At 37.7% G+C, this 13,211-nt stretch overlaps 1 protein-coding gene across 1 annotated transcript in view; it reads left to right on the top strand.

Annotated features, from left to right (window-relative positions):
• The window catches only part of tspan15 (tetraspanin 15), a 37,368-nt gene extending 24,418 nt beyond the window's left edge, over positions 1-12,950 (top strand). Inside the window, exons 5-8 of the mRNA XM_042499711.2 lie at positions 4,449-4,565; positions 7,475-7,525; positions 8,585-8,701; positions 10,780-12,950. Coding sequence (XP_042355645.1) covers positions 4,449-4,565; positions 7,475-7,525; positions 8,585-8,701; positions 10,780-10,944 — 450 coding nt within the window. The 3' untranslated portion in view covers positions 10,945-12,950. The remainder of the gene's footprint in view (positions 1-4,448; positions 4,566-7,474; positions 7,526-8,584; positions 8,702-10,779) is intronic.
• Positions 12,951-13,211: the final 261 nt, after the last annotated feature.

Genomic DNA, 13,211 nt, shown 5'->3' with positions numbered 1-13,211 from the left:
CAGTTGCAGGGATGGAGTTTAGAGTCTGTCAAACAGCAACTTTAATTTGTCAGCAATATAGTTTTATCTATGAGATCACAACATATAGATACTACATTATAACTGAAATGTTTTGTGTGATATTCATAGGTCTTTTCACTCTAGAGTGCCCTAATAAACAGGTCAAACTGTACACAATCTACAGGTAAAATTGGAACTGGCTTTCTGGTAACAGTCACACAAACATTTAGCCTCTGTGGCCATTTCACTAATGTGAGTTCATCACCTGAATGACTCGTGACTATTAAACAGGAATTGATGCATCTATAACCAGAGATATGTAAGGGTGAAACAAGCATAGTGCACATGATCAAAGTGTGTTGCTCATATTAGTTATTTTAAGTGTAAAAGGTGAGTGTTGCCCTCAGAATATCAAATCAGTCCCTCCACTCGTCTGTTATTGATTCCTGGCTTCCTCTGTTATACCCACAGAAGCCCTGATTGATCAGTTTGCTCTTTAAAGTATGTCCATCCATCAGATAGGAGGTTGGCTTAATGTTGATCGAACAGTTCATTGCTGATGTGGTACAATAGATTGTTTGGTGAGGTTGTATTCTGTTGATCTCCTGTAGATCTTCTGCTGCTGCCCCTTTTCTTCACAACAGCTTGTTTTCGCCAAAATTACAGGTGGTTATCCTCAAAAATCCTATAGCGGTGCATCATTGTAAGATGGGGTTCATACTTATTTTGTGGCAGTCCTAGTGATTTAATTACATAGTGGATGTTTTTGTCCACCGTATCCTTTTGGAAAGAGAACATTGATTTTACAGTGGAGCATCTGTAACAGTTGGAGCCACAGAGAGCCAAGTGTAAGTCTTAAGTGGTTTCATACAACATAAAACATTTCATGTAGGGCAGGTTATTTTATATGAAATTTCTTTTTTATTCAAGTTTACAGAGGGGAAGAAAGCAAGCTGAATTGTTTTGGTATACTTACTGTGCCTTACTATCTTTTTATTCAACATCACATCATTCATTTTGGCAGTTGTGTGGTGAAACCACCTAGACCAGTGAAAGTCAACTTGTTTTGCCCGAGGGCAACTTTTACCAAATGATAGAAGGCCAGGAGCCAGTTAATAAACAAAAAAAAATAATTTAATTATTTTATTATTATTTTTTATAATATATTGGTATACATTATAAATGATTGATTACAGTCTATGGCAGGAATGGATTAACTGTGTTTTTGTCCACAGCTCAGATGGATAGAGATTTGGAAAAAGGTCTGTGTATGCTGCAGGTACTTTCTGCTTGGAGAAACTTTCAACTGTGTCCACCAAACAGTCTTTTACCAAATATTAACATTTTTGTGGTGTCTGATGCTCAAAACACATTCTGCAGTATAAATGCAGCAGCCTGCTCTTTGAAGATATTTGTAATGAGAACCACTAATTACCTGCTTAGTCTTCATCCTCAGAGAGCATTATCTACTGGTTAAGAGATTAATTTTGGAAAAGCAAAATACAGAAGTCAGAGACTCAGAAAAAAAGGAGTTAAAGTTCTGGAAGGCGGGAGGTCCGTGATGGGCTGACTTCTTGTCTTGCAAGCCTCATTTTGAGCAGCAGCTGGCCAATAAGCCATCCTGTTAGTCACCCAGTCAGCCAGTCTGCTGGTAAACAACTGGTCATCAGTCAGTTAGACAGTTGGCTACAAAATCATTCACTCCTTCTGCAAATATTTTATCCTCAGAGACACTTAAGCCTGTATCCAAGTAACCGACCTTTGATGAATGGTTGTCATCCAACACTGAAAAAGACAACGCTGGGAAAATGGGAAAATAAAACTGAAAATGGAAAAGCCAGCAGAGCCAGAAACAATATTTGAATGAAATAAGATGAAGGAAAGAGCATAAAATTTGATTTGTGTAATATTCTACTGTAAATTCAGTCCACAAATTGTTGTGTTATCAAGTCATAAATCTGAAAGGGACAAGGGGAGTCTCTGTGGTCTCTTTTCTCGTGTTCTGCACTCTTACTGGTGTAGACAGGTGTTTTGAGAGATTGGTCCCTCAGATTCGTCCCATGAGCACATAAAACCCCCTGAACTAAACTCAACATCAATCTTCCTAAAGATCAGATTTACTGCAGGACTCTTGGATTATTAAATTGTACAATGGGACCTACTAAACCTGTAACTCCGTGTGATGTTGTAATATTTTTGGACTTATACTCAACACTTGCAGACATTAATCACTTCATAATTGCTATGCCTTTCCGTCACTCTTGTTCGGGTCTTGACCCGATGCTGGATAAACGGTGCTCTGTGGAGTAACGCCAACAAGAAGGGGGAGTAAATTCCTGGCACACTGGCATCATGTCAGCATACTGATCACACGGCCTGGCAAAGAGCAGCTTTTAATGTATTCATTTATTCGTCCTTTCTTCATTTCCTGTCGTCCTCTCTTATCATCTGACCCAGTGTTCAATAAAGTGTTGCAGGAATGAGTCCTGAAACCTGGTGCGGAAGCATTTTTTGCTTCTTCAGTTTCCTCTTCTTGAAGTTAATGGTTTTTGGTTAGGTATCTGAAATTAGGTTTGTCGTTAACACAAGCTGAAGAAAGTGTAATGTTTTATTCTACATCATAAAACCCGTCAGTAAATACTCCACTCATGAGCTTTTGATAGTGTCTTTAAAAAATGTGGTTGCTAACAGAACATCAACACGCTGAACACAGCTTTACACCCTCATTGTGGTGGTGACGTTTAGTGATGCATAAGTGAGAAGCTTACACTTGATGAAGTCATTTAACAATGCTCTAGTTTGTTTATAGCCAGATAATATTAGCTTTTTACACCAGAAATCCAAAAGTGGTGTTCATCTGTGGAGATTACTTTGCTGAAGATATGCAAATAATATAAACTTTTGTTTGCCACAGAGCTTTTTTGTGGCCATTAGAGCAACTACAGTTTTTGGCATTTCCACATTGGCTTCATTTTTCAGCCTCAGAGATTGAGTTTTGATGTTAACTCATCTACTCACCTTTAACATGGCCCTTACAGCCTTGTTGTGTTTGTATATGTGCTCTTGCAACTATAAGAGATAAAGATAATGTTCAAATAGATTACTGCAAAAGTTGCTGAGGCAGGAGATGACTAAGGGGTGAGTGAATGGCAGAAGAAAGGAGAGGTAATGAGTGGCGACAGGGAACAAACAAGCATTAGATGATAACAAAATACACGAGTCACCAGCGTAGGGGCCTGATATCTGCTATAGAAACTGAAACAACAACCTGATGATGAGTGGAAGGAAAGCCAGGGTGGATATAAGCTGCTGTGGGTGGGTGGACTGATTGCAGATGCATGGTTAACCTTGAGGGGCATTTTGTTAGTGGGCTGGGTCCAGGTTTGCAGTAGCACAGGAATGAGACTTACAAACAGGCAAACTGGGGACACAGAAGATAAGAGGAGCAAGGGACACAGTGAAACACCAGAGAGAGATGGGAGCAGTGCTGTTGCTGTGACAGATAATGAAGTTCTTTGAAGCAGCCTTTTGTCAGTGTGACTCAAAAGCTCTCAGCCAAAACCAATAATAATTAAAATCCTTTAGAAAGCTTATCAAATCTCATTTATTTTCCCCTGTGAAGTAATAATATTTTCTTCTCTCCAGGGTTTGTCACTAATGGCTAAAATAGAGGGCAATAAAAAATAATTGGTTGGTGTCACAGTATTTTGTGCAGGTATCAGTTTGTTGATTTGCGCTGCAAGTGTTATTGATTCAGGAGCAAACCGTGTGTGAGGCGCTGGCTGAATGTGCTGGATAAGCAGCAGAGGCTTTTCACCAGAAAAATGTAAGCATTTGGGTATTTCATCAATAATAATTATTATTTTCTAATGTGAGTGAGAGAACAAATAGAGCGTTGGGTTCCTTGGCTGTTGGAGGTCTTGATTTGTTGTTTGTTATTGCGATGATACCTTCTGAAAATGTTATATTTGTTATATTTTTTGCATCTGTTGTCCAAATGAATGAATCATAGATTTTTATCAATTGTTTGTCATGTTACAAGTTTGTCATTAATTTTCCAAATTTGAGATATGTGTTTATATTGGAAAAAAAGTTCTAATATTGTAATACTATATTGTAGTATCATATTGATTTTAACTATATAGCCCAGCACAACCACCACCTGCACACTGATGTTTGCAAAATTAAGACAGAAACACACACACACATAAAACAAACTCATAATTGCATGCAAATTGTTCTTAATCATGGCTCATTTCATTCCAAAATGTTACTGACATTATGCAATCACAGCAGATAAATGTTGTTTATCAAGTTTACTTTCTTTTTATTTCTCCCCTGTCCCCTCCTCTCTATCTCTGACTTGCCTTATGTATCTTCTTCCATCACTCTTTTGGTCTCTCTTTTTGTCTTGTCTCTACTCCTCCATCTTTTCTCACCTCTGGCAGTTTAAGTGTTGTGGAGGTCAGGAGTACACAGACTGGTCGGTCAACATGTACCACAATTGTTCTGCACCTGGTCCACTAGCCTGCGGAGTCCCTTATACCTGCTGCATTACTACTAAGGTAGGTAAAGGTACATATTACTGTTAGTATCATCAACACTATAAAATGCTATTCCATTGTTACTGTTACAGCAGCATGTTCTGGCTGTCAGTTATAGGTTTCCGGTTGTATTAGGTAAATCCTCTCTACACTACAGCTGCTAAACTACAACTACTGCATTACATTACAGCAAATACTGTCCGAGACTATACAACTTGAATCCAAGTAATATAACCAGTTTTAGTGCATTGGATGCTTTGTGGCATATTTTCTGAAGTTGAATTTTTTCTTAAAAAAAAACAAAACATGCATTGCCATCATAGTGTCTGTCATTGTAAGATTTTTTTTCAATATATAACATACCCAGGCAAAATATATCAAATTAAAGGCAGTGACCTTTAAAATAAGACATAAACATCAAATGGTTTACAAGCATGTCTTTAAAGGACAGCCAAGCTGCATGCAGTTTTCTGATGATTTCCCAAGCTTATTGTAGATTTTGACTTTCCGCTTTCCTTTGTTGTATCTGGCACTTTTGGGGATTAATTTAGCAGATTGAAATTATTCCAGATGCTAGTGTATATGTAAGCCTGTAACATATAGTCAAACTGTCTCCTTTTTAAGTTTAAATGTCCTTGTCAAAGAGTATCTAAAATAATTCATTTTTCATGCATCATGAATACTTTTGGATCCAGCTTCCTTGATAAAGTAAGTTGAACCAAAACCAAGTACCACCCACCAGCAGGAGCAGACTTCTTTATTTTACAGATAAACAGTACACCAAAATATTTTCTGAAACATTTTAGGCGAGAATGCAGTAACAGAATCTTGATTCACATTTGATGATTGTTGCCTAGTTTGACAGTTTGACCTCAGTTCACGTGCATTATTGACACATAATTGACAGCTGCATTAAGGACTCCTCAGCTCTGATTGGTGTTTTTCGTTCTTGGTACGGTTGACACTTGCAAATTGCCACTGGTAGCACTACAAGAAGGAGGAGGACATGATTTCTTCTCACAAAATATCTTTTTTGTAATATTGTGTGTATGTAACGACAGGTTCAGCAAATATGTCAAAATGTTATTTTATAAAAGTTACCAACTACAGCTTGAACTACAGTTTTGAAGATCATAGGTAGATATTTGCAAATGTAACTTTACCTAATGCTTGTAAAAAGCCAACATTTAATGGCTCCTAGCTCTATTTCTCTAAAAAGGTTCTGAGAGCCTTTAGCCTCTAAACTGGGTTCATTTGCATGACATTATAGTAATAACTGTTATAGTGTGGTGTTACATTTAAAATACATCTCATCATCTTTATGATAGTGATTAAGCCTTTGCCATGCCAGACATGCTCAAAGGCAATTTTCTCCCACACAAAACAGCATGTGTGCTTCCTTCAATTTATACACCTGCCTACGCTTCCCAGAGTTTAGAGAAAACAAGAGAACAAACAAATACTTTCTAGTCAGACAGGAAACAGTTTGATGAATGAGACAACTCTGTCATATAACTGAATTCATGACACCTCTGCTCATTTATCCTGCTTTATCATACATCTTTAGTCAAAACTAAATTCAAACACTTCTGTTTTACCATAACCAATCCATTAACATTTCCTATAATTTACATTATTGTGAGTCACTTGTGAAACATTCATATAGTGGTCAGCTATAAAATTAACCACAAACTAATTTGAAAATCCCTTAATCAGTGTGAGTTATTTCTTAAAGATAAAAACACTATAATAACAGTAAAGTTCATATTGTTGGGTTTGGGACAAAAACATTTTTTTGCATTTTTTTGATATTTTATAAACCAAAATTACTAATCAGTTCATCAAGAAAATACTTGTGAAATTATTTGACATGGAAAATCGTTAGTTGCAGCTCTACTTGTGATAATGAGGATAAGTGTTAAAAATGTAAGTATTTTTCACATTAACATAACATAACATCCCAACTCCTACCATTGCTATCATTGTGGTGGTCCAGCTTGCTTGTTTTCCATTCCACTGCAGTGCTGTTCCCAGTACTGGATTCTTAAAAATGTTGTCTATTGAGTGATGTCTTTTTTGTCCATCAGTTGTGTATTTAAAATCTCATATAAAATGAAGATTTTTTACAGCATTTATGATGTCTTTATTTAGGTTCACATTCATGCATTGTCATTATATTGGTTACTCATTAGTGTCGGCTCTAATAACTGGTCACAGTCAAGTGATGGTACCTCAAAAGTTCAGTTTTCTACTCTACGATCTTTGTAATTATCTCTGTAATTGTAGGCCTGTATGCTCATATTAACATAAAGCAGCAATTAACCATCCGATCGAGCTTCAAGTTTTGCCACCTGTTTCCTTGAAATATAAAACAGAGCCTGCAGTCAGGCTCATACCTGTACACTCATTTCTCAGTTACTCTGCAGAATCATGGGTAAAAGTAGGGACAGTGTGCAGTGAGCTACCCTTTCATTACTACTAAACATAATACCACAATAATTTATGAAAATCTAAAACAAATGTGATTCATAAAAGCAATGAAATGTATAAAGAGACTTAAAACTGGTGATCACTCCTGCTCTCCTGCCAGATGGCCACAAGAGTTTGTCTCATCTCATTTGCATACACGAATACATTTGAATATTTGAATATGGAAAACCAAAGGCCAAAGTCATTGGCACACACACACACACGGTTTCGTGCTCCTTCAGCAGTCTTGTTCAAAACTGTTATCTGAGTGCATGAGGCAGGCAGTTACAATGCCTGTCAGTGTGTGTGTCTCTCTGGCACTCTATAATTTCAACTGCAAACCTGCCTTCTTCTATCCGCTGTTGATTTATCTCAAGGCTGAAAGCTGCTCACAAGTTTCTGTCTGTTTTTTTTTTCTTTTCTACCTCTCAGTAACTGTATCTTTTCTCTCTCTCTTCCAGCCTAATGAAGTGGCCAACACTCTGTGTGGGTACCAGGTGTTGAAAAAAGAGGTAAGACCTCAAAGACTGATTTACATGAATGAATGAATGAAAAAAAAAAGCTGCTATCTCTTTCAAATGCAGCTCCTCTCCTTAGATGTCAGTTTAAAATATTTAGTGCAGTTTTTGCCTGCTTTCACAGCCAGACCAGAAGAGATTTAAAGACGGACCTATTATGCTCATTTTTAGGTTCATACTTGTGTTTTAGGGTTTCTAATAGAACGTGTTTATGTGCTTTAATGTTCAAAAAATTGTATGGCCGTTGGTGGCTCAGTAGGTAAAGCGGGTGCCCCATATACAGAGGCTGTTTCCTCACTGTAGTGGCTGCAGGTTTGAGTCTGGCCTTGGCCCTTTGCTGCATGTCATCCCCTCTCTCTCCCCCTTTCACACTATATCTATCCTGTCCAATAAAGGCAGAAAAGCCCTGACAAATATCTTTTTAAAAAAACAAAAAAAACGTCTATGTATGTATGTATTCCCACTCTGTCTGAAATGCTTTGTTTTAGTGCCTGTCTCTTTAAGCCTCTCCTTCGATAAATGTCTCTCAGGTTTTCAATTTTCAGGATTTTACTTTTTACATACTGCACTGCTCACTTTATTTATTTATTTGAATACTAATTTGCAAACCCAGTATTTTAGTTATTTTATTTTGTTTAATTAATGATCACCAAGATCTGAGTAGTTGATTTCGTTCTTAACATGTTTTACATGTTTGAAATGATGACAATACAGAATCATTGTCATCAATCATCATTGATCCTAAAAAAAAAAAAAAGCCCACGCAATTTTTTCTATTGTGAAAAAAACCCAAAAACTCTTCACATTTCGAAATGTTCCAGCAGGAATATGATCCAAAATTGGAGAGAAATTAACAACACTGGCAACCAAGATCCCCCAGTGAATATAGTGACAGTGAAGTGAAAATGTAATATTTATTTTGAAATATAAGATTCTATATACAAAAGATAATTTAGATAATTTATTAAACTAGAAAGACCACTTAATAAATCATTCCTTGAGTGTAACCACTAACACCTGAAGTGACAGTAACAAGCACCTTGTGTCTCACAGCGTTTGTCCTTGATCGAAATCATCCACATCAGAGGCTGCACTGATGCTTTCTTCATCTGGCTGATGGACAACTATAAGATTATGGCCGGACTGCTTTTAGGGATCCTTCTGCCTCAGGTACACCATAAACTCACACCCACACATGAGCAAATCTGTCAGTAGCCCTTTAAATAATATATTAATAAAGTATTCCAGTGTGGTGGCACTAGATGGCACTTGTGGTGCTCAAAGTGACAAAAAAAATGCATTTAAAAAAACAGTGTCTCTTTCCAGAAATCATGACCCAGTTACTCAAGATAATCAACTGACCTTGTTGTGACCAGTTTCATGTAGGAACTGTTTTCTTTCTGCCGAACTACACCCACCAACTTTATCACTGTGCAGAAGGAAGCATGCAACTGCTAGCTTACCTAGCCGCACTGAGTCAGCTAACATTACAGGTCAGATGAGGAAGACGCCATTAATGTTTACATCTCTAACCGTCACAAGCACGAGCCTCTTGTCCATGAGTGAATGCATGTGTCCCTCTGCACAGACATACAGTGATTTATGTCACCACAACAGACTCTACTATATAACTGATATACTGTAAGACTGAAATGTCCCAGTTGTTCTGCAGATATATTGATTTCGTTGCACAGCATTTGTCATGTTAATCTAACTTTCATCCTCCTCAAAAAGTAGAGGTGTCATTTGTAGCTGTGACTTCATCAGAACTTTGTACAAAGCACAAAAAAGTACAAAACTCACAGCTGGCGGAGTTTTAACAAGTGAAGTTTTAGTTTCAGTGTGTCCTGAACATCAGAAGCACACTGACAATTTTGCATGCAACTCGAAAGACTAAATGGGTGAAAATGTAAATTGTTTCACTTTGGGTACATCTGACAAACTCCACAGCGGTAGGGATGGAAAATGTGCACTTCAATTTTCACAAAGTGCTTTACATGCCATTTAATTCAGATTTCCAGTACATTTTGTTATTAACCTATTACAAAAAAATGTTTTGTAGTACAAGGCTTTTGAAACAGACAAGTATTTTTCTCGCCTTAAAAACATTTTTTGTGATTTTGTGACACTTCTGTGATACTTAAACCCACATATATACATGTTATAAATCCACAATATACATCTGTCACTTTCCCTCGATATCCAGCTTTTTTTAACAGATCCATCAGAGGATGTGGGTGTGACGGACAGGGATGCAAAGTTTCATTAAAGTTTCACTTCAAAATCCTGTCACACAGACACCTGTTGACAGCTGTGAATGTATGAATGAAGATTGTACTTGACTTTAATAAGCATTGTGGGCTTCACTGAGCTGTGTGTTGAGGAAAGGAGAGCAGAAGCTGTCATCCACCCCATACATGAGGTATTTCTCATTTCTCTCTTTGCGGAAATTGATCTTGTCCGCCATCGTGAAGGGCATCCCAATTTCATATTTTTCTTTGGAAGAGTGACAACAGAGGAGCAAGGAGGCTGCCAAGAGGAGACTTGAACGAGAATACAAGAGACTATCCCAGTTGATCATCTGCAGATTTAAATTGGGACAAATAACAGAGTAAAATCAGGTGCAATATCAACACCAAGTTAAGATTTTGATTTTGAGTTATGACTTGCGGGCTGTATAATCCTAAAGGTTGGTTCATTTCATCAGCAGACATTGAATCCTGCTTGAACATCATTAACATTTTTGTTTAAAATATAAGTCTGGATTTCTCTGAATGAAGGACCAGCTTTACTTGGAAGATGCTTGCTGGAACTGCCACCATTAATGTCCCCATGAGCGGATGCCTCTAGATAACCATTCGTGTGCCCTACAAGTCAGTCCTGCACTTTTCAAACATATCAGTGATCTTCAAAGTGGTTTACAAAGTGCTCATGTATAGCAGGAACGCCCCGCCCCTGCTGTAATCAGACCCTTCTCAAATTATCTGCTAATACAAAGTCTGAGGCGTGCAGAGCTGCAAACACCTGCAGACTGCCAAGTGATCCTGTCTGTCATGTGAAGAGACATCTCATTTCTCTCAAAGTGATACCTTCCCATGCATCTATTTGTAGTGTCTAACATAGGAGGGATTTTGACACAATGATCAGATGGAAGTAAAGGAAACAAGGAGACATCTCAGACAAATGAAAAGCACCCACAGTGAACTCCCCCTCCTATACTTAGCTTCCCTCTCTCTTTCTGTCTCCAGTTCTTTGGTGTGATAGTCAGCTGGCTGTATATCACTCGTGTCGAAGACGCCATCAGTGAGTATGGTCACTACATGGATCTACTGGACTCAAGCGCTCAGGGAAGAGCAGCCAAGAGGCAGGGCCACATGGCCAAATGGTTCAAGTGTATGCCAGAGATCGACTGATGGAGACAAAAATAAGCAGCAAATGGACTAGAGCCAACATTCGCAGTTGGTTAAATCACTCCAATCATTCCAGATAGTGCTGCAGCTGCCGCGGGAGGCTGTCTTTGAACTACAGGTTTACTTTAGGCTCTCTCCACTGTGGAGAAAAATATGTGTTGATGTTTTTTGTTCTTTCTTTTTTGTAAAGAAGGAAATGCAACCAGACCGCTGACAGTTTGATATTCGAGTGTTCCTTCTCCAGTTTAGTGTAAACATACTGTGTGTATCCAGCACAAAAACATTTGAAGGGCCCACTGTGGTGTTAATTATAATTACTCTGTTAACATACAGTGCACTAATGCACCAGTGGGTTCATTTAGACAGGTGCTTTTAACTGCATTGTGCCTAAGACAGTCTCAGGGATAAACGCAGACTCCAATACAACCACTTTTATAAAACTCCTGGTTTTAAAATATGACATGAAGTTAGTTCAATCACACAACCACAATATACCACACTGACTTTTTCCTATTTTTATACATGTGTTCATTGTTTGTTTGCTACCAGTTTAGACATTGCTCAGTTCCTCCACAACTGATGAGCTCCATCATCCAATCATTACTGTTGCCATAAACTACACACAAGATAATGTAGGCTAAGAAACCCTTTATGTCAACTGAGAGCATGATGTGTTTGCCTTATTTGTATATAGAACTGGAAATACTCAGAGGTTTGAGACTAAATTTGTTATTTTTAAGTTTTTTATACGTACCCTGTACATCCCTGTATGAACACAAGTGCTCATTTAACCACTGAACCAACTGCATCTCCTCAAAGCCTAACCTTTAACTCCAAAAAATGCATTTTCTGTTCATGTCCAGTCAATTTACTGGTATAAATAGAAAAAGATGGAATAAAGCTGATCTTGCACTGCAGGGCCTATTGGTGCAGTGCATTCACGCTAGGAAGTCCGAATTTAATGTGTTGCTCCATGTTAAACAACGTATTACAATTTGCTAGCCAAGACATATTGTAGATAACTATATTATCTTAGAACATCCTAAAATATACTGAATGATCCATTGTGGTTTTCAGTTTTACAGATACAAACTCATCAAAAGTGAATTTAATGTGCGATTGAACTTTTTTTAGTTCGATATGTAATTGGAAGTACTGCATCATTCTTAATACTACAGTATTATAGTATTACACACTGATAAAACTTATTTGCAAGCATTTTGGTTCTTTTCAGCAATTCCCTCTGTTCAAAAGAATACAAGGCCAAACAGGATTTATCAAGGTTTATATGTTAGATTTGTTTACACTGGAGGGTCAAACGAAAAGTGTCAAGACTTCATCCCCATTAGTACGGTCACATATCAAGGCCAAATGTCTAATTGTCTAAATTAAACTAATTCATCTTATTCATCCTGCTGCAGAAAAGGCCTAAATTTTACATTACTCGTAATATGTTGGATTTTTTCCCTGTTCTTTGGAGTTACCATCTTCAGTGGTGGAAATAACAGAAGGTGGAACAGCTGTAATAACTGTGGAAACTTGTGTAATTGCAAGGCTCTGAGGAAATACATTTGTCTTTGCAACAGCGGCACCAACAATACCACATGGAAATGTCATGGGGGGGGGGGGTTGTATTGATGAACTTTCTGTAACTATCATTACTATAGTCTATAATTGCAGTACATGCCAAAATTCCAGGGTTGTCTCTGTATAGGAGTAAGATGACACACACATTTATATTCACAATAATCTCTTTAGTTTCATATTTGCAAGGACATTCAGTACACCACCCTTATGTATGCCCTGTACCGTGTGCCAATCATTTGTCATATTCTGTATATGAGTGCATACATTCAGTATGTGTGTGGCCTCACTGGGAACGGAGTCCTTTGTCTTTTAAAGTTCATCATCATCATCATCATCAGTTTGTTGCGCTGCACAAGTCTGCACTAATTGAAAAAAAATGTTTTTTTCTGGTTGTGGGTGGAAAATAAAACGATTTAAAACTGTTCTGTTGTTGCTCCTGCACTGAATAGATCTTCCTGTACAGGGATATTTGTGGGTCAGGCTGCGGTTAAATAAATGATGGCTGATACAGTATCATGCTGTGTATTTTCTAGAGCAGGCCTCACCGTGACTCACAAGCAGTGTCTAAATTTTTCATCCAAAAGTATGTAAATTTGTATGTGAAAGGTCCTAGTATGAATACAATATAGATGAAAAATAGTTCAGACCCTGTGAGAGGACATACTAGAATTATTTATACTAAT

This window comes from Plectropomus leopardus, chromosome 1, assembly GCF_026936395.1.
Source record: "Plectropomus leopardus strain MGB_pleo_1.0 chromosome 1, ASM2693639v1, whole genome shotgun sequence".
In the NCBI taxonomy this organism is placed as follows: domain Eukaryota; kingdom Metazoa; phylum Chordata; class Actinopteri; order Perciformes; family Serranidae; genus Plectropomus; species Plectropomus leopardus.
Note: the sequence above shows the minus strand (reverse complement) of the source record. Positions and strands in the feature narration are given on the sequence as shown.